Source organism: Malania oleifera, chromosome 6 (genome assembly GCF_029873635.1).
Source record: "Malania oleifera isolate guangnan ecotype guangnan chromosome 6, ASM2987363v1, whole genome shotgun sequence".
NCBI lineage: Eukaryota > Viridiplantae > Streptophyta > Magnoliopsida > Santalales > Ximeniaceae > Malania > Malania oleifera.
In genome coordinates this window covers 52,269,288-52,295,189 of record NC_080422.1, presented here as the reverse complement: position 1 = coordinate 52,295,189, position 25,902 = coordinate 52,269,288, and the positions used below count along the sequence as shown (strand labels likewise).

Genomic DNA, 25,902 nt, shown 5'->3' with positions numbered 1-25,902 from the left:
TTGAGATGTGTGTAGTGCTCCGATTGGGGGGGGGGGGGATCTTATTTATAGCCCCTGGTCCATGGAAGAAGCACATGGGTGGCTCACCTACCATGGTAGGTGGTGGTAGCTCACCTACCATGGTCGAATTTGACATTAGTGGTCATCTTTGACATTAGTGGCTGACTTTGACATTAGTGGCTGTCTTTGACATTAGTGGTCGTATTTGACATTAGTGGCCGTCTTTGACATACCATGCCCACCGTTCACACTGGATAGGCCATACCGTCTCAAAGGGGTGTTGCCCCTGTACCCCCCACCGGGGGCACTGCTCTCGGACCCCCGTGTCTTGGAAGGGAACGTCTTCTGTCTTCGTAGTACCATTGTGGTCTATTGCTTTGACCTTATCTAAACCATACGTTAGGTAAGTGCACCAATTAACTCATGGGAGGTAGGCATTGCACATATATACACCAACATACATAGCATCATTCATTTACATTTGTCTCCTTTTACAGTGTTTCTGTATCACTCTTTTCATCCCTTTCATGCCTCTTCACCTCCCCTTTCAAATTGAGAAGCAAGAAGCTTGGCCTTTTCCATGTACCATAGTGTTGAAGGTCCATGGTACAATCCTTGGTGGCATTGTCTACAGCTGAATCTGAATACATGGTAGTTGCCGAAGTTACAAAGGAAGCTTTATGGCTTATTGGTTTGGTGAAAAAGTTGGGTATACAACAAAGTGGAGTTATGCTACGTTGTGATAGTCAAAGCGCTATCTACATAGCGAAGAATTAAGTATACCATGCTAGAACCAAATATATTGATGTAAGGTTCCATAGGGTCTGGGAATTGATTACTTCAGGTGAACTTGTATTGGAGAAGGTTTACACATCTGAAAACGCAGCGGACATTTTGACAATACCGGTTATTTCTAAAAAGTTCAAGCATTGCTTGAACTTACTTCATGTCTCCAAGTGCTAGAAGAAAGACGGACCCAAACCTAATGTTCCAAGGTCAAGGTGGAACAACGAGCTATTTTTTCGGGTTCTTCTAAGGGGCGTATACTCGCCAAGGTGGACATTGTTGTGTTTTTGTGACTCATATACTTGATGAACTGCATAAACAAGGAAGAACACATGGTTGAAATTCACTTGGGCTGAGGAGCAGCAGCAAACAATCAACTATTTGGCTGAAACAATCGACGATTTGCTCTAGAATTTAGACAATTTACATTATGTCTGAAACAATCGACAGTTTGACTTGGGGCAACGAGGTTGATTTCAAAATTTAAATGTGAACGTTAAGTTGGTTGGGTGTTTAGAAGGAAACCACTGAAGTGTTTGTAAATGTACCATTCTAGGTATATTCTGAGAGTGGAAGATCATTGTGAATTGTATTGTATTGTGTTCTTTGACATTCTCATAGTGAAAACCTTTGTCGATTGCTCTCATGGAAGTAAGCATTGCCGAACCACATAAATATTTGCGTTGTTGTTCTTACTTTCATATATATTGCATGTGTGTTCCATATTTGTTCTTCATTATTGCTGCATTTAATTTCTGTTGTGCAATTTCGAGTTCATTCACAACAAAACTTTTATAACTTGTTGCATATATTTTGTAACTATTGTTTCACATTTTTAATGGAAAGGAAGTTTGAAATAATTTTATGTTTATATTGGTTGATTTGGTTGAACATACTCTAGCCCAACATAGACATTGCCTAGCATATACTCAACCTTATCTTGTCTAATACAGAAATTTAATGTAGAGACGAGTAAAAATCTACTTAGGCTAGCATAATACCTAAGTTAAATAGTGAGACGTGCAAGTGCTCATGTCATGCATGACCATTCAAATATCAAATATTGCAAATATATATAAGTGCTCATGTCATGCCACTTAACCTAGGTAGAAGCATATAACAGTGAGATGTGCAAGTGCTCATGTATATTTGCAAGATTTGATATTTGAATGGTCATGCATGACATGAGCGCTTGCACGTCTCACTGTTGTATGCTTCTACCTAGGTTAAGTGGCCATATGAAAAATAAATTATAAAATACAATATTTCAAGTGAAAAATAACAAATTTATCAAACGTGAATAAAATAGAAAAATACAATGTTTAGTCAAATAAATTAAGATATTAATACCAACTAATGGGAAAATTCTCTAATTAAAGATCTCTTGTATTTTTAAACATATAAGGGTGCAATGTCATTTTCAAAACAAAGGTGGTTTGTTAAAGTTAGAAATTTTGGAGAACCTGAAATGATAGTAATCTCACAGCTAATTTTTTGAAAAATACATGAAATTGAATACAAATTAAAACATGGATAATGAAATTTACACAAATAATTCATCAATTAAACATTGAAATATACACGAAATTGAATGAAAGTCCTAACCTAAAAAATTTAGGGTTCCATGGATATAACTTTCAAATCACCAAATATGCTTCAAATCACCAAATACAAAAGCACAAGTATACAAATAGCACCTCCAACTAACAAGAATTTTAACTCAAATTTGTAAATGCAACAAGAAATTAGGAAAGAAATTAAGATTTGAGAAGGAATTAGTCAAGAAAAATACCTCATTTGTACTGCTTAAATAATAGTGTTCAAATTATTCACCAATGGTTACCTGCATTGTTTTTCTCGCTGCTGCTGCTGCTTTGCCTCTCTTTCATGTGTGCATCTACTGATGGGGAGGAGGACGAAGATAAGTTGGTCAAAACTCGCTAGATGAAGCAACGAGAATTGGCTTTTGAAAAATCGATGGACCAAGTAGTGAGTTTTGGTTGCCATGTCATCAAATTGTCTCACGCTCCAACACATACGTCATACAAAACACCATCTAGTGAGTTTTAGTAACACATCAATTTGAAAAAAAAAAAAAAAAGGATTCAATGCATGTGATTTAGTTCCAATAAAATAATATTAACTTAGGAAAAAACTCAAAAATTTGGGTTATAATTAAAAGTAGGGCAAAAGACATAATCTCCTCAGAGGTTTGAAAAAAAAAAAACAAGAATCTTCCTTGAGATTTCAAAAAATTCAAAGACTTTTTTTGTTATTTTAAAAGTCCCATGAAGCTCCCTCAATGTTTTATTTTGAGACACTTGCACCCTTAAAATATTTCAAAGGAAGTCTGTGAGATTGTTGAAATTTAAGAAATATTCATGAAATTTTTTTGAAGTGCCAGTGAATGTTTTATCTTTTTACCAAACCTAAGAGGAGGTAAAAGTTTTTTACCCTTAGAAATAGAAGATAACTCTTTTTTCTTTTAGGCAAAGCTTTTAACAAATAAAACTAGTACTTCAGTATAAGGGGATTCTCTATTTGATGTCCTCTTTCAAAAATGTCAAATTTATTTTTATAACTACCAATGATTATTCCAAAATACTCTTTTAACTATCCACAATTATCTTAAAATATCCTTATTATAATGACAAATTTATCCCTACAACTATTCATAATTATCTCAAAATACCCTTATAGCTATTTACAATTATTCCAAAATAACTTTATATTATTTAATTATTTATTATTTTCTCTAATATATAAAGGAAATCTCCCTTTTAGTGTCTTCTTTAAAAAATATCAAATCTATCTCTTATAACTTCCAATGATTATTTCAAAATACTCCTTTCACTATCTACAATTATTTTAAAATATCCTTATAATTATATTAAATTTATTATTTTAAATACTTATAATAATTTCAAAATATTCTTATAAAATTATCTCAAAATAATTTTATATTATTTAATTATTTATCATGGCTAGTTGCTTTTATGCTGACGAAAAGCAACGGTGCTGAAACTTAACTATCGAAGATTCACGGCATTCCCCTACAAACACCCAAGGAGTAGCTGAGTGCTTTGTAGTTTTTATACATGTTCGATTCGGGTTCGATCTCTTGCTGTTAGAAACCCTAATTTCAGCATTTGAAATCCTCTGTTTGTAGCGAAACCTATGATCTGTGTGCTTCTTGCATGTTCGTTGTTGGGTGAACGTGGCGAAGCTTCCGTGTGATAGAATGGAGGGAATGACGTGAAGCTTAGAGTTTATTTGTCGTATATGGCATTGATAATTGCTCATTTGCAGCGGATTATTCCTCCCGCGGGTTATGCTCACAATGTGGAGCACAATTCCTGGGGTTTGGGCAGTGTTGGGGTTCATCATCTCTCGGAAACAGTCCATAGAAGATGCAACCCTGGGGTTTCAATTGCGTCGCATTCGAGAGCCATCGAAATAGCTTCTGTGGACCGACGAGGAGCCCGTCCTGTTGCTGATTTGCATTGCAGTGTTGAGAATGGCAACGCTTGCTCTGCCATTGAAATTCCTATTACTTGTTACCAGGTTTTTTTTTTTAATGTGTTAATTAATTAGCTTATGATGTAATGGTTGTTAGAAGTGCGCATGTCGTGGTATGTGGTAATCTAGTTAATATTTGTGCAATAAGATTTTTTTAAAAGGCAATTCGTACAATGTGATTATTGTTCTATTTAAGTTGCCTGATCAGTCTTATCTCTCAGCCTTGCTGAGAATGGTAAAATCATATTTCTATGCCTTAATTTTGTTTGGATGGGAAGTGTTGTGTTTGGTGGTTCATTTCTTGGAATGATTGACATACACAAGGAGAAGGACATAGTTAATATCAACATTCTGGGGAAATCCGTCGACGGTTTCAAAACCATTGACCGTTTCACTAAAATTTCAGAAATCTCAAAAATCTGCTCCCAATATTTTATTCCGTTGACGGTTTTGTTTTGGGCTGCGGGGGTGAATTCAAAATTTGAATTTGAATGTTAAGTCGGTTGGGTTTTGTGGGGAAACCTCCAAAGGGAACTTTATATATACACTTGTTTGAGTATTGAAATATAGAAGATCATTGTAATACCATTGTATTGTGAACTTTGAGAATTTCATAGTGAAACTTTTGCCGATTGCTCCCGTGGATGTAGGCTTTGCCGAACTACGTAAATAATTGTGTGCATTCTTATTGCTTTTAGATATACTGCATGTGTGTGAATTATATTTTGGTTCTTCATTGTTTGTTGCGTTTATATTTCGCTGTGCAATCCTGAATTCATAGTTTTTTTTACAACAATTGGTATCAGAGTGTTGTTGTCGTGGCATTAGGTACTTCTTCTGAAAGGTTTGATGTTGTCAAATTTGATGGAACTGGAAACTTCAGTTTGTGGCAGAGGAGAGTGAAGGATTTTCTTGTGCAGTAAGGGATGGTGAAGGCTTTGTATGGTGTTCAATCGGAAGATATGGATGAGCTAAATTGGAGAGAATTGGAGGCAAAGGTCGTTTCCACAATACCTTTGTGTTTGGCCGACGAAATACTCTGTCATGTGATGGAGGAGGATTCTCCAGCGGCTGTGTGGCAAAAGTTTGAAAGCTGGTACATGTCCAAATCACTTTCTAATAAACTATTTCTTAAGTAGTGTCTTTATTGGCTTAAGATGGTTGAAGGTTCGAACTTAAATCAACACATCAATGCATTTAATTAAATCATAAGTGATTTAATGCGTGTTGATGTTAAGTTTGAAGAAGATGATAAGACTTTGATGTTACTAAATTCCTTGCCATCAACTCATAGTCATACTTATGAAAATTTGGTTACCACTCTCACATAGGGAAAAGAGACTCTTAATTTAGAAGAGGTGACAAGTGTCTTGTTGAATTTTCATTAAAGGCTAAAAATCTATGATGAAAACTCACATGGAGAAGGACTTGTGGTGAAAGGTAACTATGAGCGTGGGAAAGGAAAATTCAAAAGTGGATCAAGTCAAAAATCACGTACTCAATCCAAGAAGAAAAAGGATATCTGGTGTTATAAGTGTGGTAAAAATAGGCACGTTAAACCGGAGTGCCCGGATTGGAAGAAAGGAAAAGCCGAAAAGCATGAAGGGACTTTAAAATCAGTGAATGTGGTTCAAGAAAAAAATTCAGTTTGCAGTGATGGTGATGTACTTTCAGTTTCATCGGGGTCGGATCACCTTACGGACTCATGGATTCTAGACTCGACATGTTCTTACCATATGACTCCAAAGAAGGAATGGTTCAGCACTTACAGGTTGGTAAATTCAGGTTCAATTCTTATGAGTAATAATGTTTCTTGTAAGATCATTGGCATTGGAAATGTTAAAATTAAAATGTTTGATGGTGCTGTGAAAATCTTGAGTAATGTAAGACACATACCGGAGTTACGGAAGAGTCTAATTTCACTTGACACTTTGGATTGTAATGGATTCAATTACAATTCCGAAGATGGGGTTATGAAATTATGGAAAGGTAATCTGACAGTGATGAAAGGGCAAAAGTTAGATGGAAATATTTACACGCTGCAGGGAACTACTGTTGTAGGTAGAGCTGTAGCCGTAAATACTGAATCTGATGAAACCATCTTGTGGCATATGCATCTCAGGCATATAGGGGAACATGGTATGAAGGAACTACACAAGAGGAAACTCTTGAAAGGTATGAAAACATGTAAGTTGGATTTTTACAAGATTTGTATTCTTGGGAAACAAAATAGGGCAAAATTCAAATCAACGATTTACAAAACGGAAGGTATTCTTGATTATGTACATTCTGATGTTTGGGGCTCGGTTAGAGTAGCAACAAGAGGTGGACATGTTTATTATGTGAGTTTTGTTGATGATTATTCACGGAAAGTCTAGGTGTACTTCATGTGACATAAGTCTGATACGTTTGCCAGGTTTAAGTTGTGGAAAGCTAAAGTGGAATACCAGACGGGGAGGAGAATCAAATGTCTAAGGTCAGACAATGGGACCGAGTACGCTAAATCTAGGTTCATGGAGTTTTGTGAGCAGCAGGGCATTTAGAGACACTTCATTGTTCACCGGAACTCTCAGCAAAATGGTGTGGCTGAAAGGATGAACCAAACTCTAGCTGAAAGGGTTCGGTGTCTTAGGCTTAATGTAGGGCTACCAAAGAACTTTTGGGCTGAGGCAGTTAGTATGTCTTGTATCTTGATAAACCACCAAGGGCATTACCAGAGGGGAAAGTGGCAGAAGAGGTATGGATGGGAAATGCAGTAGACTATTCCGAATTGAAGGTATTTGGTTGTCCAACCTATGTTCACATGTCTAGTGAGGAGAGATCGAAACTTGACACAAAGTCTAGACGTTGCATCTTTTTGTGATATCAAAAGAGTCTGGAGGGGTTCAAGCTGTGGGATCCAGTGGAAAACAAGGTAGTGATTAGACGATCAGTAGAAACGTAGTTTTCGATGAGAAGACTATGGTGAAGCGTACTCAAGATTATGATGAATAGAAATAGGAGCCAGAAAACTGGGGCAGAGATGAATATGTTTTGTAGGTAGAGTTGGAAGTTCAAGACAACGACAATGATCTTGGTCCTTTAGTTGCAGGGAGTTCTAGCTCGAGAAACCAGCAAGTTGACAATGTTCCTATACAGAGATCCAGACGCACTATCAAACCACCACCAAGGTATGGATTTGATGAGTTAGTATCTTATGCTTTTCTTACCAGTTGCAATGATCCAAGTACATTTCAAGAGGCAATGCACGACCAGGAGAAAAGTAGGTAGATAGGTGCAATGATTGAAGAAATGAAATCGCTGCATAAGAATCAAACTTGGGAGTTGGTGGAGCTTTCAGATGGGAAGAGGGCGATAGGTTGCCCATGGGCATATATGAAGAAGGAGCCAATTTCAGAAAACGAAAGAAAAAAATTCAAGGCACGGTTAGTGACAAAAGAGTACTCATAGAAAAAGGTGATAGATTATGATGAAATTTTTTTCACCTGTGGTTCGGCATACTTCTATCAGGATGGTGTTGGGGTTGGTAGCTCATTATGATCTGCATTTGGAACAAATGAATGGAAGACGACATTTCTTCATGGTAACTTAGAGGAACAAATTTATATGGTACAGCCGGAGGGATTCAGTGAACCAGGGAAAGAAAACTTAGTTTGCAAGTTGAAGAAATCTCTCTGCGGGTTGAAGCTGTCTCCAAGGCAATGGTACAAGAGATTTGATTCCTATATGATCAAAATTGGCTACAAGATATGTGAGTATGATTGTTTCGTGTATGTGAACAGACTTGATGATGATTCTTTTATTTTCTTGTTGTCGTATGTCGATGACATGTTAATAGTTGCTAAAGATTTAACTAAGGTAAATCAGTTAAAGGAACTATTGCATAAAGAGTTTGACATGAAAGATCTTGGTCTAGCCAAAAAGATATTTGGGATGGAGATTCGCCGGGATAGAACTATAGGGAAGTTGTGGTTATCTCAGGGCAGTTATGTGGTGAAGGTGTTGGAGAGGTTTAGCATGGTTGATGCAAAACTGGTATGTACACCTCTAGGCTCCAGCGAGTCATTTTAAATTGTCTACTGTAGATTGCCCAAGTACGGATGATGATATCCGAGACATGTCAAACGTCCCCTATGCTAGCGTCGTGGGGAGTTTAATGTATGTCATGATGTGAACAAGGCCAGACTTAGCACATGCAGTGCGTATGATGAATAAGTTTCTTTCTAATTCGGGTAGACAGTATTGGGAAGCTGTAAAATAGATTTTCAGATACTTACGGGGTACATCAGGTTTTGACATCATGTTCGGCAAGCAACAGGATAGTCCATCAATTGTAAGGTTTGTAGATGCTGATTATGTAAGGGATATAGATGACAGAAGGTCTACAACGGGTTGTGTCTTTACCCTTGTAGGATGACCTATATGTTGGAGATCCATGATACAATCTTTGGTGACATTGTCCACAACTGAATCTGAATATATGGCAATTTCTGAAGCGGCAAAGGAAGCTTTATGGTCTACTGGTTTGGTCAAAGAGTTGAGTATACAGTAAGGTGGAGTTGTGCTGCATTGTGACAGTTAGAGTGTCATTTACTGGGCAAAGAATCAAGTGTACCATGCTAGAACCAAGCATATTGATGTGAGGTTCCACAGGGTCCGGGAATTGATTACTTCAGGTGAACTTGTATTGGAGAAGGTTCATACATCTGAAAATGCAGCGGATACTTTGACAAAACTGGTTACTACTGAAAAATTCAAGCATTACTTGAACTAACTTCATGTCTCCAAGTGCTAGAAGGAAGACAGACACAACTTAACGTTCTAAGGTCAAGGTGGAGCATCGGGCTATGTTTTTCGAGTTCTCCTAAGGGGTAGAAATTCTCCAAGGTGGAGATTGTTATGTTTGGTGGCTCATTTCTTGGAATGGCTAACATACACAAGGAGAAAGACATAGTTAATATCAGCATTCTGGGGAAATCCGTCGACGGTTTTCTGAAACTATCGATGGTTTCACTGAAATTTCAGAAATCTCATAAATCTACTCTCGGTTTTTTATTTCGTCGACGGTTTTAGGAAAATCGTTGACGGTTTTGTTCTAGGCTGCGGGGCTGAATTCAAAATACACTTGTCTTAGTGTATTGAAAGATAGAAGATCATTGTAATACCATTGTATTGTGTACTTCGAGAATTTCATAGTGAAACCTTTGCCGATTGCTCCCGTGGATGTAGGCTTTGCCGAACCACGTAAATATTTGTGTGGATTCTTATTGCTTTTAGATATACTGCGTCTTTGTGAATTATATTTTGGTTCTTCATTGTTTGCTGCATTTCTATTCCGCTGTGCAATCCCGAATTCATAGGTTTTTTTTTTTTCATAACAGGAAGAAATTGAGAAAAACCGCAATATTCAATTTTCTTTGTTTTTACTTGGTTTCTGAAATTTTAAGAAACAAGGGAGAATCTATTCTATCCAGTAAAAAATGTAGAGTGATTGTTGTAAGCTTAGTAAAAATGTAAAATGTAAAATAATTGTTTTTCTCTCTTCCATAAATAATTAAAAACATGGGATCAATTACTTGTCCTCTATAGTCTATCCTCATGGCATCCACAGCGTGATGTAGAGTAACAAAATTCCTTAAATTTGCTCTTCCACAAGCTTATAATTTGGACACAGTTAATCTATGTTAATCTGACCACTTATGTTTGAACTACGGGTGAATGGAATCATCAGAGCTGATTTGTCCAAGTGTGCCTTGTTCAATTTTTTTTTAATTATAAATCTTGATAGATCTCCAAAAAAAAGAAGCCCTTATACCCTAAAATTTAACTTACTAGTAGCATCATTTGGTTTTCCAAGAGGGGTTGGATTCAAGGCGTACACATGCATTTTAGCGAAATACTCTTTTTTCACTCTCTTATGAATAATAATGTGATGCAGGGCAGCATCAAGGATCTGGAGCCATGAGAGAATGTGGGAGAGGAGAAAGGAATAAAAAAAAAAAAGGAAGAGGGAAGAGAGGAGATACAAGGGGGAATCACCTGTTCCCTTACCAATTCAAATTCAATAACCAACTTCTACATGGCTTTCACACACTATTAATAAGAAAGACAATAACACAAGAAATCACACATATACCCGTTAAATTACGTGAAACTACAAGCATACTCGTAAAATACACGAACATTGCAAACAAGCCCCTGAAATACATTATCCTACAACAAGCAAACTAAACACATATGATAGACAACTAATTAACTAAGCACATTTGGGTTTAGGACCCAATAATTCATTGACCCTATTCTTAGACATAGGCATCCAAACAGGGTCAAAATAATTTATCCAAATACCTGCTTCTCATCCTAAAACCTACATCAATTCCATCCTTTTGAAAAGAGCTCGATTCTGTTGAGTTGGGGAAAGTACCAAGGAGTCCATCACCATGAATAGGATCATCTCGCTTCATAAGAAAGGAACCGGAGGTACGCTTCAACTTGGTGATTGGAAGAGCTTGAGATGGCATCAACTTATACTTCTTGTTGATGTAGAGGGAATAAGAATTCTTATATCTATAATGCTTAACCTTTCTATTAAATGACCGCTGTCCACCAAAAAGATATGATAAATTTTGAGAGGGTCATTGCACTGTCTCCACAATTGACCTAATCTTGAAGGTAAGTAAGCAACACTTATGGACCTTCTAGTTGGTATTGTTCGCCCAAGCAATTTTGTAGGGATCAGGATGAGGTTCACCATCCAAATTTAACTTCCTTGCAGCTTCATCAAAAACTACCAGATATCACATTCATTGTTTCCACAATGGAATCTTGAAGATAAGTAAGCAATGATAATGGACCTTCAAGTTGTTATTGTTCACCCAAGCAATTTTGTATGGATCAAGATGAGGTTCAACTTCTAAAATCTAACCTCAGAAACTACATTTGCACAACTACTAGGATCTATAATACGAAGCTACTTTTGGGAAATCATGCTGATTTTGAAAGATGTTGGTTCACCTCCAATCATCTTTTTCTTCAACCTTTGTGTTAAGAGAGCTTATGTTGAAGTGCTAAACAAATTTTTTACATTGCCTTCACCATCTAAGTCACTTGGGATTTCTATTTCAACTTCAACTACTTGAGTGCCACGATTCTCATCATGGTCATCTTCTTTTTCTATAACATCCATGAATTGTAAATGTTGTGCACCTTAATACCCAAAACCTTGACATTTAAAACATTTGAGTGATGGTTGGCCTTTAAAAGTTGTTCCAGAATTTTCAGGAGTCTTCCAAGGGGTATTAGTCTTAACTCTATCAATATCTTGTCATCTTGCTTCAAATCAAAGAGTTGGAGGTGAACACGTTGTTGGTAATTGGGAGGTACAAATTGCTCCTGCACGACTTGCTTCATCTCTTCCCTTGCTGTAATCTGACCAAATATTCTGCTTCTAAAGATCTCCTATTGTTTGATCTACCAAATTCGAGCAGCTGCCTTCAATTTCGATTTAGTCAAATATGATTTTCTAGCCTCATTCATGTCATACTATTAGAAACAGCACTCCAAAGAATACCGCCAATCAATTCATCAGGAGAGCCATCACCATTAAAACCTGAGACTTTTGGTTTAATTCCCTTACTCAAATGATCATTTTGGCCTTCACGCTACTCAAAGTGTGAGGGGCATCTGCTATTCCACCTTCCTGTTTGGTAGGAAAATCCATGTGGCTTTTACCTAAGGCAGCAACTTTTCGGTTGTTAACCTATTCAAAGCATTGTTAATAATCTCTGAAGCAATTTCTATGTCTCGTACCCTATTGGACAATAATTCCATCTTTGCAGACACTTCAACATTGGTCATCATGTTGTAATTATATATCACCAAGGATGCTTAAACAATTTGCTAACAATCATCAATCTGTTCATGCAAACCACTAACTTCACTCTCAATTTCTTAAGAACAATCTTCAAGAAAAACAAACCCTTATAAACAACTTACAAGTGTTAGCAAATGGCAGCAATTTGGTCTGATTCTTGATATTGGCAATCAAATTTTTAGCCTTTCATATCAAATTATCGCACTTGCTCGTTTAATTTTCTCATGCACATTGTGGGCAGCAACTTTCCGGTGATGAAATTTGGGGTGAAGGGAGATCAGAGAATGGGGCACAGGTGGTGGCAGTGTGATGAGAGAAGTGCTGCAAGAAGTTAGGGATTTCGAAGGGCTGTCAGCTAGGAGATGTTTGGCCAGCACGTGGGGTTTCACACTTTCACTGGTGAGTGAACAGTAATGAAGTTGCAGGATGTGGGATTTTGTGGGGTTATGGTGGTGGAGGTGTTGTGAAATCTTCCAGGGAAAGGATGTTCAAAAAATGAGGACACAACTAGGATTTTTGAAGAAGTACAAAACTGCTGTTCGGCTTTCTTCTTCCTTTTTGTAGACGATAATAAAGAAGTCAGAATTATAGAGATCTAGGAGTGAAAGAAAAGCAGAGGATGAAGAAGAGATAAAAAAGATGGAAGAAGGGCTGAGGAAGAAAGAACAGAGAAATAGAAAAGAAGAGAGAGAGGATCAGAAGATCATAAATGGAGAGGTATAGAGAATGAAGAATCTGAAAAATACAAAGGGGAAAATGAGGGAATGAAGTGGAAGAACAGAGATCAATCTTGGGCTCTATACCAAATGATGCAGGGCAGCATCAAGGACCTGCCACCATGAGAGAATGTGGGAGGGGAGAAGGGCAGAAGAAGAAAAAGGAAGAGGGAAGAGAGGAGATACAAGGGGAAATCCCACATCCATTTATCAATTCAGATTCAACAACCAACTTCTACATGGCTTTCACACACTATTTATAAGAAAGTATAGCCCTTAAATTACATGAAACTGCAAGCATGCTCCTAAAATACGTAAGTATTGCAAACAAGCCCCCAAAATACATAATTGTACTGCAAGAAAACTAAGCACACGTAATAGACAACTAATTAACTAAGCACATTTGGGTTTAGGACCTAATAATCCACTGACCCTGTTATTCAACAATTGCCTCCAAATTGGGTCAAAATGATCCATCCAAATACCAACTTCTCATCCTACATCATAATAGTTGGAATAATCCACCAACATGGGGCTATTAGGCTATAACCTGTAGCATACTCTGACCGGGCATGCTTTCCTCAATTCTCATTCAGATTTTATCAATTTGGGTGAAGTTTGGTTTTATGAGAACACTTTTTTTCCCCATAGTTTAAATTCATTTAGCATTGTCAGTTTGTGTGTGATGCTATACGGCTTCTATGCCATTAAACTAGAGCTTTGCTGAGGTTATTAGCGTGGTCACATGGACGAAGTGAGAAGTTTTCTCTTATTTTAGAAGTCACTGTTAGTTCGTTTTGCTGATGTCTTATAGACTCCTCTTATTTATTGAAATATTTAGCAATAACTTGAACCTTTTCTCATTTTTTATTGTCTATTTTGTTCTTTGTACACATTTATTAACCCTTAATTAGCTAAATAAACTTGCAGCTTGTTGGTGTTCCTGATCAAGCTGAGAAAGATGAGATTGTTAGGTCTGTGATGGAACTGAAAACTGCGGAGGTCGAAGAAGGTTATACCATGGATGCTGTTGTATCTCGGCAGGTAGCTGCTAGTTATTTAATTATGCTGTAACTTTGCTTGATTCATGCTGTGAATGTTTGCATATGTTATTGTCATGAACGTATGATTTTATTTTATACTTTTTCTATTTATTTGAGGGGGAGCCTAGGCGCAATGGTAAAGTTGTCACTATGTGAAGTCACGGGTTCGAGGTGTGGAAACAGCCTCTTGCAAAAATGCAAGGTAAGGCTGCGTACTATGACCCATTGTGGTCCGCCCCTTCCCCCGGACACCGCATATATGGGAGCTTTGTGCACCAGGCTGCCCTTTTTTATATTTTTTGTATTTATTTGATTTTAGTTTCTACTTTGCAGGATCTTCTAATGGATGTACGGGATAAGCTTCTCTTTGAACCAGAATACGCTGGTAATATGAAGGAAAAAATCCCACCTAAAGCTTCTCTTCGAATTCCGTGGACTTGGTTGTCTGGTGCCCTTTGCCTCCTTCAAGAGGTGCAGCTCTGTTGCATCCAACTTATTTCTTTATAAACAATAATAGTATTATATTAAAGTTTGTTACGTTTTTCTTGGTGAGATGTATTTCAACCTGAAAAGTACACCAACCTTGTGAAGCTACTAGGTAGGCCTTATTTGGCTTCTTGTTTTTCATTTTTGATTGAGGCTTCTTTTTCTTTTTATTTGTTTAATTTTTTAATTTTTTTTCAGTTTCATTATTTCAAATACTAGTTAATCTTCATTTTTTGTCCTGATACAAAAATTGGAATTTTGTCTTCTAATTATAGCGTCGTAGTTTGCGAATTACAATAAAGCCGTTGATTGTGGATGATGGATATTATGGGATCTGGAATCCTTTGATTCAGGTTGGAGAATTGAAGCTTGTCCTAGAGATTGGCCGTAAAGCTCTCCAGCATCCAGATGTTAAACCATATGTTCATGATTTGCTTCTATCTATGGCACTGGCAGAGGTAGGAACAAGCCAGCTAAGAGGCAGCAGCTTGTAATTAGTGTTTGGTAGAAGCTTTGTTATCCTTCCTTTTCTTATCATAGGTGCTTTCTTGAAGTGTGCAATTGCAAAGATTGGTTTCGAGAAGAACGACGTGTCCCCAGGATTTGAAGCTCTTGCTCGTGCTCAATGTCTTCTCAGGAGCAGAGTATCTCTTGGTAAAATGACATTGTTGTCTCAGGTAAAGTTCATTTATTTTGCTTTCAATTTTGAGTTAGCCATATTTTTTCAAGAATCTCTCTGTTATTTTGCTGATTTAGTCTATCATAGAGATTTACTGCTTTGCTGTGCCAATGGGGATGGCTGTGTTTGTTCCATACTTCCATCATTCCTGTCAAAAAGCAAATTGTATTTTAAAATATTGATGGATGAAATGGTTAATTCTTTCTTATCTGACTGAAATTGCAAACCCCACCCCCCCCCCCCCCCCCTAAAAAAAAAAAAAAACAAACTTGTAATGTGGATAAAAATGTTCTTGACAATCTATGCAGAATTTTCTACTTGCCTTATTATTTCTTGTAGATAGAAGAATCCCTGGAGGAACTTGCGCCTGCTTGCACATTGGAAATATTGGGTATGCCTTGCACACCAGAGAATGCTGAACGGAGAAGAGGAGCTATTGCAGCCTTGCATGAATTGCTCAGACAAGGTCTTGATTGCCAAACTTCATGTAAAGTCCAGGATTGGCCGTGCTTCTTGAGCCAAGCACTTAATAGGCTCATGGCTACAGAAATAGTTGATCTTTTACCATGGGATAGTTTAGCTGTTACTCGGAAGAATAAAAAATTACTCGAATCACAGAATCAAAGGGTCGTTATTGATTTTAGTTGTTTCTACACGGTGTTATTAGCTCATATTGCTCTTGGATTTTTGCGAAAGCAGACAGATTTGGTAATTCTTCTCTACAGCCTGGACATAGCCACTTGTTTACTTTTCTGAGCAATTTTAAAATATCTCAACAACTGTTGAAATTCCAATAAATATCTAATCTTCTTATTTTAATAGATTTAAATTTATTTTAATACTTTAAGCATTAATTATCAGGTTTTCTTTTTGTAGTATAGCTAGCTTCTACTCTAAAATCTGAGAATTTCATGTGCAATAGTGTGTGTGTGTGTGTGTGTGTGAGAGAGAGAGAGAGAGAGAGAGATGTGGAAGTCATTCTCATGTATTTTATCTTATTTTTATTGGTGGTTCTATTATTCTCTTGTAGATTAGCAAAGCAAAAACTATAAGTGAATGTTTAATAGCATCAGAAGGTATTGATCTAAAATTTGAGGAAGCCTTTTGCTTATTCCTTCTTGGAGAGGTATAATTTTCACATTATTTTTTTATTCTTATTTTTTGAGATCTTAGAATTCATATAACTGCATTAGAACATTTGGAAATTCAAATCTTGGTTTTTCAGGGGGAGGAGGCAGATGCCATTGAAAAGCTGCGACAGCTCGAATTGAATTCAAACTCAACTTCTCAACATTCTGTTCCAGAAAAGGAAAACAAGGATGTTTCTGGTACCAACCCAATATTGGTATGTCTGCCTGAAATTTTAGTCCTTGTTGCTTTGTGAGGCATGCATTTGAAACTGTTACAGATATACAATCTTATAGTTTTAGATAGAACCTTTTGTGGTGGGAAATTTTATTTATTTTGCTTAGAATAATTTAGTCCGTTTCTTCTTACTACTGTCGGTTTAATTGTCTATATTTCTTTGTTGCAGAGCAGTTTATTATAGTAAATGTGTGCTGAACAGTATATATATGTTACATTTATATGTGTATTTGTGCATTTACATGTCTGTGGATTTGGAAACCTGAGATTCATTCCAAAGTAAAGGCTTTTATATGGACTGCAGAACTTGAAATAATAAACAAAAATGATCTGCTTCAGAAGAGAAGACCAAATAAGGCTGTCTGCTAATGTATGTTTGCTTTTCCCTTTTTTTTTTTTCCGGTTGTGTGAGGCAGTCATTTGTTCTCCCATTGCTGCCTTTCATGGGAGGTTTAGAGTAAGTTATTTAGTGTGTTTGGAATAATATGTTTGTATTCATGTGTTTGAAAACCAAAATCAAGTGTTCAATTTGGACTTCAACTCTTGAAAGAACTAATATAAAAATTATCTATTTCAAGGGAAAATCATTCAAGCTAGGCAATTGGAATCTCCAGCCATGGGCCTTAGCCACTATCTCTAGTCTTGACAACCTTAAACAGTAGGAGCTTTCATACCTTATTGTAAGAATCACTGCCTCAATTTAGATTGGAGCAAACCTTTATCATGGGTAATTGTCCCTTGGCTGCTTATCTTTGTGGCAGGGACCTTGCAAGGCCACCGCCCTAGATGAATAATCCTTATACAATAGGAATCCATTTATCAGATAAGGAATCATCATCTTACTAATTTTTGGAAAAATAAGCAGAAAGCTGTAAACACTCTATGACTATAACTTGGAAATGCATCCTAAGGAAGACAAGGGACAAGAATTAGGTTACGAATTAGAAGGTTTATGGGTCTCGCGAGTGAACCATTAAGCTCCTCAGTTTGGCCTTTTGCTCTTCTTTTTGGAAATTTGGCAATAAAGGGAATCCTTAATTAAAATGAGCAATTCAAGATAAGAAACATTAGCTCAATATATATCAAAGCAAAATGCCAATCATCACTCAAAATAAGTGAGAACGTGTACAGTTTGAACCATGATTCGATGCTTGGACCTATGTAGAAGGCTCAAGTTGAGCTAGTCATGGGGGAATGAATGAATTAAAATAACCAAAAGAGCTATCTGGTTAAGGAGACACTCTAGAGACTCTTAATCATGGACATGGTTTTAAATCGCCGTTGCGGGTAACATCGCGTGACAGTCGCGGGTGTCACGGGATGTAGGAGAAGCGGATGTTATGTAATGGGAAGCGGTCGTAGCGGTCGTGAATTTTTTTTCATGCATGCACAACTATGTCAAAATTGAAGAATATTGATGGAATCCTTTAAAACATGATTTTTAATGAATTTTGACTGCTTTTATTCAACCTACAAACACTTTTTAATAGGTAACATGATTTTTATATTAATTTCATTGTGCTGTTTACATGAAAAAAGCATATTCTTTTTACTATTCACTACTTTAATGACTAAAAATTTTAAAAATGAAATTGAAATTGACAATAGAGACATAAAATGAATATATGCATATACACACACATGATTTATTAATTTCAATATAATATTATGATACAAGTAGGCAATTTAGGCTCATTAAGTAAATTAATACTAGATAGATAATAGCCTTCACACATTGTAATTATTGTTTTTAATAGTTACATATATATTATTTTGTATTTTTTAGCAAATTTAATTTTAAAATTGTAATATTCAAAATAACAATAACTAAGCATAGCAATTTTCATTACGAAATTTCCCATTACACAAATTAATTGGTTAAGCTATAAGTAATATCAATCATAGTAAATTAGCAATTAAGCACCAAATATTAAGAAATTAGGATATTTAAAAAATAAAAAATATATAGCTAAGTTAAATAAGTAAATTTGAAAAACTAGTTAACTAGAATTTTATATTAATTATCTTACGAATGTAATTATCTAAAATAAATCAAATTAATCTTTGGTATTAAGCTTCAGCTTTCACAAGCAGGAAAAAAAAAAAGAAAAAAAAAAAAGGAGGGGGGGGGGATGAGTGGGTTGAGGATGTTGGGTTAAATAAATTATACATTCTGACTGTGGACACTGGAGTCAACTGGACAAACGCACGAACTGACGAAGAGCAGCAGCAGTGGTCGCAGCAGCCAAAAAAGGAGGATTTCAGCCACGCCTTCAAACCCACTTTGGATCGACCCAAATCCCAACCTTCCAACTTGATTTCCCATTTAGATCTACCCAAAAATCAAGCTTCCAACTTGATTTCCCACTCAGATCTACCCAAATCACCTCCAAACAACAATAAATTTCCCCTCAAATGGATAAAACACACAACCTTCAGACGACAATTTCAAGTACAAACTTCTGTTTTTGCAGCTGTAGATCGCTATTAAGCTGGATGAGCTAGGAGAAAGCAGCAGAAGGCAGAAAATTTGGGAAGAAATGAGGTATTTTCAAGTTAAAGGCTGTCAGAATGTGCATCTGGCGTAACAGGGCATAACGGTCCGTGACAGCCCATAATGGATGTGTAACACCCGTTATGGCCCGTTATGGAAGTGTAATGGCCGTTATGGCCATGAATTTTCTCCACACTGCTATAGCGGTCTGAAACGGTATCGGAACCTTGATTTTCTGTTACTTTATAGCTGTTATGCTGCATAACAGCTGTTATTACCATGATCATGGATTTAGACCTGGCATTTAATAACCCAGATGCCTACTTATCCTGCTTTGAATCAGAAATCAAATTTGAAGTGGTTCGAAAAATGATCAAAACAGTCTTTTTTGCATGCACATGCACATTAAATGGGCATGTAACATCATATAGTTTGAGCACATAGTAATGCAAGAACTGATCACATATTTTAAATGATGCCATCACAACATCCTCATTTAGTCATTACCAATAGAAGTTTTAATTATCATACGAATGACTACAATTGTGCAAGAATTGAATTAGGGAAGAATGCCTACTGTTAGATTACCACTTTACCTAAAAGCTTAAACTATTAGGTTGTGGGCCAACAATGCATATCAAATAGATGATAAATAACACCCATTACAGGGAATACATTAATTTTTTAACCACTCAAAATAAATGTGGGCAACAAGACCAGAACCCAGTACAGCCTGGTAACCAGCTATGATACCATGTTAAATTACCAGTTCACCTAAAAGATTTAAGTTGTTAGGTTGTTGGTCAACAATGTATATGAAACCTTAACGCCTACATTGTTTTCGGTATAGTTATGCAAATCAAATTTTAAAGATGGATGATCTCTTCTTGGGAATTCCTTGACAATCAACCTCCAATGTCAAAGTCGTTCTTCCATCTATCAAGAATGCTCTATTCTACTATATGTTGCAATGGCATAGTTTCCCTCCCTCTGTCTCTATTTTAGTCTTTCATAGCCCTTGTTAATGATACTCCATGCTGCCAATGGAGCCCCCAAAGTTCTTATTTATATGCCTTCATGGGTGAAAAATGGGGGTAGATTAAATTAGCCTTGAGAAATGAATATGAGAGGCCAAGTTAGAGGTACTGCCTTCAGTGCACTGGTGGCTCTGCTTGCCCAGCTGGCCCCACAAGTTGATCCCTTTTCTTTGTTGCCTCCTCTTCCCCTCCTTTGCTTATTTAAGGCCTTGGCAAGTTATGGTGAGGGTAGGTCATTAATTGTCCCATTTCGAGCTTTAAGAAAGCCCTTGGGATCCATGTAAGTTATGAATGTGCCACTTTGCAATCTAGTCCTTCAGTTATGGCCAATTTGCATTTAGGGGTCTGAAAAAGGTGTGAATTCAGGTAGGGGAACAAAATGAGGTGTCTGCATAGGGGTTTGACCTTCTTTGGAGTGCACTTTTGGTTAAGAGAAGGAGAGGGGCACCATGGAGAAGTGCTCTCTTTGCAACAATATGTTGAATTTGATAGGAGCATAAAGCTCATATTTCAAGGGGTACCTTATTTCTGCTGAACATTTGCAGAGTAGGATTGTGTTTTTACCACTGCTTTGGAATATAGAAAATGATTGTTTTTGGAAAAAATTCTTTTACGGACTTGCATAGGATTGCCAAGCTGCACTTTTAGCTTTACTGTTCTTTCTTTTTAGCCTGTGTACTTGTTTTTCCCTTTGACGATGGTGGATGCCTCATTCTTCACTCTCTGTATTCTCTTTTCTCTATTAATATATTTCAAAGGATAACAAATTCTTAAAATGGGGAGGTACCCCAATGTGAATTATGGTTCTTTTTGCATCCTCACCTCTTTAAATGCTGGTGCACTATACAGGAAGGTATCTAACTATAGATCTATAGATGGTAGATCTTATTGCCCATTTTTTGCTTTCTTAAACAATGAATTGGGCTTATTGAATCAGCTACTAAATTAGGATGCCCATTCAAGAACAATTCTATTGGTCAGTCTGTTGAAAAAATGAAAATCCTACTGATCCATTGTGTTATAATTTTCCCCCTCCTTTTCCCCTTTTCATAATCTTGTTCTTTTCTTCCTTTTCTGTTTTTGTTTTATAGTTTTTTAATTCTTCAGGGCAATTGATATATGTTTTTAAAAAATAAAAAAAAAATCAGGGAAATTAATATGATTGGGCTGGTGAGTCCAATGGGTTTAGGGATGTGGTCATGTTTCCAAATGAACTGTTTTCCATTTCATCCTACCTCTATTTTCACTACGAACTTTAGGCTTTGAAGTTTTCCACTTTCTCATGCCAAATTGCCTGCTTGGATTGACTAGGAAATATGGCTTAAGAATGCTGTGCTTGGTGTGTTTCCAGATACACAGGATTCTGCTCCTTCTTTGGTAAGATTTTTATTAATGATTACAAAAAATAAATAATAGCTGTATAAATCAGCATGAAACTGTCATATATTTGTATCTTCAGGTTAACTTTTTCAGTGTTGAAAAGCAAAATCTTAGGAAGAGGCAAAGTAGAAGAGCTCCACAGACAATGCCTGCTGTTTCTCACAGACCACTGTGCGCTAGTCTTGCATCTAATCAAAGAGATATTGAAGAACCTTTTCGCTATAGAAATTCATCTCTGCATCTTGGGGCTGCTGTGAAGCCTTTGGCTCTGGCTGACTTACAAAACCCATTGATGCTGGACAAGGATGCAAGTAGAGGCAATATTAGCATATCAGCTGTTCAACTGAAAAGAAATCTTGGTGCTCACCATAACAGAGTTTGGGAAAGCTGGTTAGCCTCTAGAGATATGATTGGAAGGATAATCGTTGGTGCAGTACTGGGGTGTATTGTGTTTGCTACCTTTAATTTTTCGAGCATGAAAATTGGGTGGATGAGGGTATCTAGATGGGATTCCAAGCCCAACATGTATGCAAGCTCCCTAACCTCCTCAATGCCAGTTTCTTCAGCAGACCACAGTCTGAGGCCTGCTTGCATTGATGGAAGTAGTATTCCCGGCCAACTTAAGAAGCTGTTGGCAGTAGTTAAAGCACATCTCAGGAACCGCTTCACTGCTGGCAATCTGCAAAGTTCCTGTCGTGCTTCTAGTCCAACATCCTCTATGGCAGCATTATACAGGAGGCCGATGCCTATTGAAGAAGCAGAAGCTCTTGTTAAGCTATGGCAATCCATTAAAGCTGAAGCTCTTGGGCCAAGCCATCAAATTCATAGCCTCTCTGAAGTTCTTGATGAATCAATGCTTGTTCAGGTAAAATATTGTTTTCGACACAATTTCACGCTTTGTCATCTGTATGCCTTTAAGTTTGTGTGCTGAGAGGTAAGTCTGATACGCATAAATATAATCATTATATGTACATGTGCGCTCAGTCAGGCTATGCATCTCATAATCTTGAAATTTTTTAGTAGATGAAGAAGCAATTAATCTGTCATATTCCTCCGGCATCCACCTCAGTAGATTAACTGCTGATGCCATTAATGTGACTGGCATGTTTGTAGCATATTGCAGGCTTGTATTATGACTAGTCTTCATGGAATGGAATATGATAAAAGTGGAATGGCTATTTGTGTATGAATATAGTAGTTTACCAAAAAAGGAAAAAAAAAACGATGCCATTCTAAGGCAAATGACTATGTAAAAGTTGGTTTCGTTTTAACATAGAACAGCATAGGAGTTGATATTCCAATGGTGAAACTAGGGAGTTGTTATTTCATAGTATTCCATATTGGTTGGAACCGCAGCAACTTTGTTGTATCCATTTCCTCTAGAACAACATAATTTTATTTTGTAAACTATTATGTTTCTACATAATAGCTATTCCATCACTGATTTTAGCTTGAGTCCAAAGTGAAATGATACATGCTTCTTCCAAAAAAAAAAAAAAATGATAACATGGATCTGAAATTAAAAGAAACTTTGTGAAAATGCTCGGTGTGCTGTGTAGAGGTCAAAATATGAGTTTTGAAACTTGTCAAAAATTGCTGAAAATCTAAATGAGAGGCTTGAGGCATGGTGTTATCATTTTCAGAAAGTACTTTCTGTTCTATAAAATGGGGAAAAAAAATTAAAATGATGAAGAAATTATGTTTTGCAAGCATTTTTGATAATTTTTCTGCAAGAATTTTCATGAAAAACAGAGCTTTTTCAGTAAATAATAAAATGTTGTGTTACAAGGGAATGCAACCAATAAACAATTGAGAACTATGAAGTATGCTGCATTCTTATGTTTGGCACTTTAAATTTTTTATAAAAAAAACAGCAATTTTCAGATTTCTGTTTTTGAATAAGAAACCAATGGCCCTGAACTTTTCATGGTTCCTTTGAAAATCGTAGCCTTTACGAGGCATCAACCTACTTTAAACTGTGTGAAGTGGGGATGTAGGAATATTCGCACTTTTCAAAATTGCTTTCTGGATGGTGCTAGTGCTAAAGTTTTGCTACACATGTTTGGTTTGCAGTTTGAAGCATTGGCAGATGCAGCGAAAGCAAGGTCTTGCTTCTGGAGATTTGTTTTGCTTCAACTGTCTGTTCTGAGAGCGGACATTTTATCGGATAAGGCTGGTGCTGAATTGGCGGAAATTGAGGCTTTCCTACAGGAAGCAGCGGAACTTGTTAGTGAATCTCAGGATAGGAACCCAACATATTACAGGTAAGCAGCGCAAAAATATACACAGGCACCATAATTAATGGATACATCTGGATAAAGCTTCACCTGTGTTTACTGGATTAGCCAAATCATACTTGTCAAGGATTTTTAAAGTAACCACAATCTTGTTTAGAAAAAAACTGGAGCCATTAGAGCTTGGTGGCCAGGATCATATAATATTGATTACATAAGGAGGGGTCCTCCATTATAGCTTGCATTGTATACATGTAATGGACGTACGAGAGAGGGTTAAAAGATGAGAACCAGGCAGCTTTTAAGAAGCTCAAGTGTGTATGGTGGTGGGAGAAGGGCTCTAATGGTTGGAGGGACTTCTCGAGCCAACAAGCTTGTGCTTGTGAGATTTCACATGCGCGCGCACACACGCACACACACAGATCTTCAATGTCTTAAAAGACCCCCCATTGAAGAAAGGTTAGGAGTATTTATAGGGAACTGGCATATGCATGTGTTCTCATCATCCTCTCCAATAACGCAATGCCCTGTTAGGTCTCAACCTATTCCTTGGTCCAATAGAGTAGCGACACATGGTCAAGGTGGGAGAGAAGAAGAAGTAACGATGCGAGGAAAGGGAAAGGACATTGCAGATGCTCAAGTGGCCTAGGGAAAATGCTAAAGGAGGCCGGGAGTCCCCTTAACAAACCCTGATTTGAGCTTACTATGCCAAGATTCTCAAGACCATCCCAGAACCAATCTCAGTGCGTGTTTGCTAGTTTGATATTAAGCGTGTGGCAAACACAAGATGGTTAACAATTAATTCATAATTGTGCACATAAAATTCATCTGGTTTAATTTCATAGTGCAGGGAAAAAGAATAACTTCATGCATTTACAGATCATGAATTTCAATTTAAATTTTCACTACTTCAAATTATGGCCCTCCTGTCTAGGACTTGCACATTTTTTGATTTTGCTGCGAGTGCGCCCTCCCTAACTTTCTCCCTGTAATTTTTCCTTCAATAATTAATTTCCACATTCAGAAACTATTTTTTTTTTGTCATTGATCAATTTCAATTCTTGAATATTTATTTATTTGTTTTTTTTTAACTATTATTACAGCTCCTATAAAATATGTTACATCCTGAGAAGGCAAGATGATGGTTCCTGGAAGTTCTGCGAATGTGATATTCAAACCCCTTGATTTCCAGAGTGGCCGTGGGAAACATTTGCCACCCATGATGACTGACTTCCTGCTAGTGCTACCATGCTGATTCTATTATCAGTCTTTCTTTGCTTGCAGAGGGACCTGCAGAATTGAAAGTGACCTCAAATTTTATTTTATTTTTTTTCCCTTTTTGTGGCTCGTTGTTTTTCATTTCTCTTAGGAAAGAAAAAAAAAAAGCGGGGGGGGTGGGGAGGGAGATGACTTGGAACTGACATTGAAATTGAATTTGGTTGGGCATGTTTCTGACAGAATCACGTTTGGGAGAGTTCCTGTTATGCCACTCTGAGTTCCTTCTTTCCCATTTTTCTCTACGGGGCTCATGAAATAGATCTGCCCTGACTTGATATCCGTATACATAAACATATATTTTGCATGACACATTCATTATCATTGAAAGCTGAGAAATACGCAACACGAACTTGTGTAATGCGCACGCTTTAGTCATGCTGTTGCTTCTCAATTTTTGGTGGTTATGAATAATAATAGTAAGTGTGAAATTAATAGAAGTATGGTAGTTATGGTTGGAATTGCCTCTTAGGAGACATTTGGATCGTCAAAGCTTGAGACAACCATTTTGGGGGCTTGAATTTGGAGGGAGAATGGATATTGCTTGGATGTTTAGTTGTTATGATTTGAGTTTATATTTGTTAATGATCTGTTAAGTGAAATTTTTGCTCCTAATGGATATCTACCAAAATGAAGATATTTTCTTAGATATATATATATATATCAGAAGAGTAGTTTTGGAGAAGAGTATGGTCTTTTGGAACTTGAAAAATAGTGAGTGGAAAGAAAAATGAAGTATTTTATTTTTCATGTTTGATTATTAAGGAAAGAGAAAATAAAAAAGTAAAATAGAAAAAAAAATGCACTTATACCCCATAAACTATGTCATCCATTGCAAATGTTTTCTTAAACTTTTCAAAGTAGTACGTATGCCCCTAAATTATCAAGGAACGATGGAGTTATCAATCATTAGGTAAAATAATAAAAATGATTTTATATATTTTTTTATTTTAATTTCACTCCATATAATTAGATAGTAAATTTTTGACAACAACAATCAAATAATTGCAAGACT

The 25,902-nt window shown here is 36.7% G+C and overlaps 1 protein-coding gene across 4 annotated transcripts; it reads left to right on the top strand.

Annotated features, from left to right (window-relative positions):
• The first annotated feature begins 3,783 nt into the window (after nt 1–3,783).
• LOC131158241 (plastid division protein CDP1, chloroplastic) lies at nt 3,784–24,998 on the top strand. Of its 4 annotated transcripts, none has more exons than XM_058112972.1 (13): nt 4,319–4,350; nt 13,825–13,938; nt 14,055–14,139; nt 14,271–14,408; nt 14,777–14,881; nt 14,978–15,100; nt 15,442–15,810; nt 16,133–16,228; nt 16,328–16,447; nt 21,310–21,375; nt 21,458–22,243; nt 23,452–23,642; nt 24,716–24,998. In XM_058112972.1, exons 2-13 carry the CDS (start codon nt 13,919–13,921, stop codon nt 24,795–24,797), a joined length of 2,181 nt encoding a protein of 726 aa, XP_057968955.1. In that variant the 5' UTR covers nt 4,319–4,350; nt 13,825–13,918; the 3' UTR covers nt 24,798–24,998. The 4 variants fall into 4 exon arrangements, with proteins under 4 accessions (XP_057968953.1, XP_057968952.1, XP_057968955.1 ...); XM_058112971.1 differs by having other exon boundaries at nt 14,699–14,881; XM_058112970.1 differs by lacking the exon at nt 14,055–14,139 and having other exon boundaries at nt 3,784–4,350.
• Nucleotides 24,999–25,902: the final 904 nt, after the last annotated feature.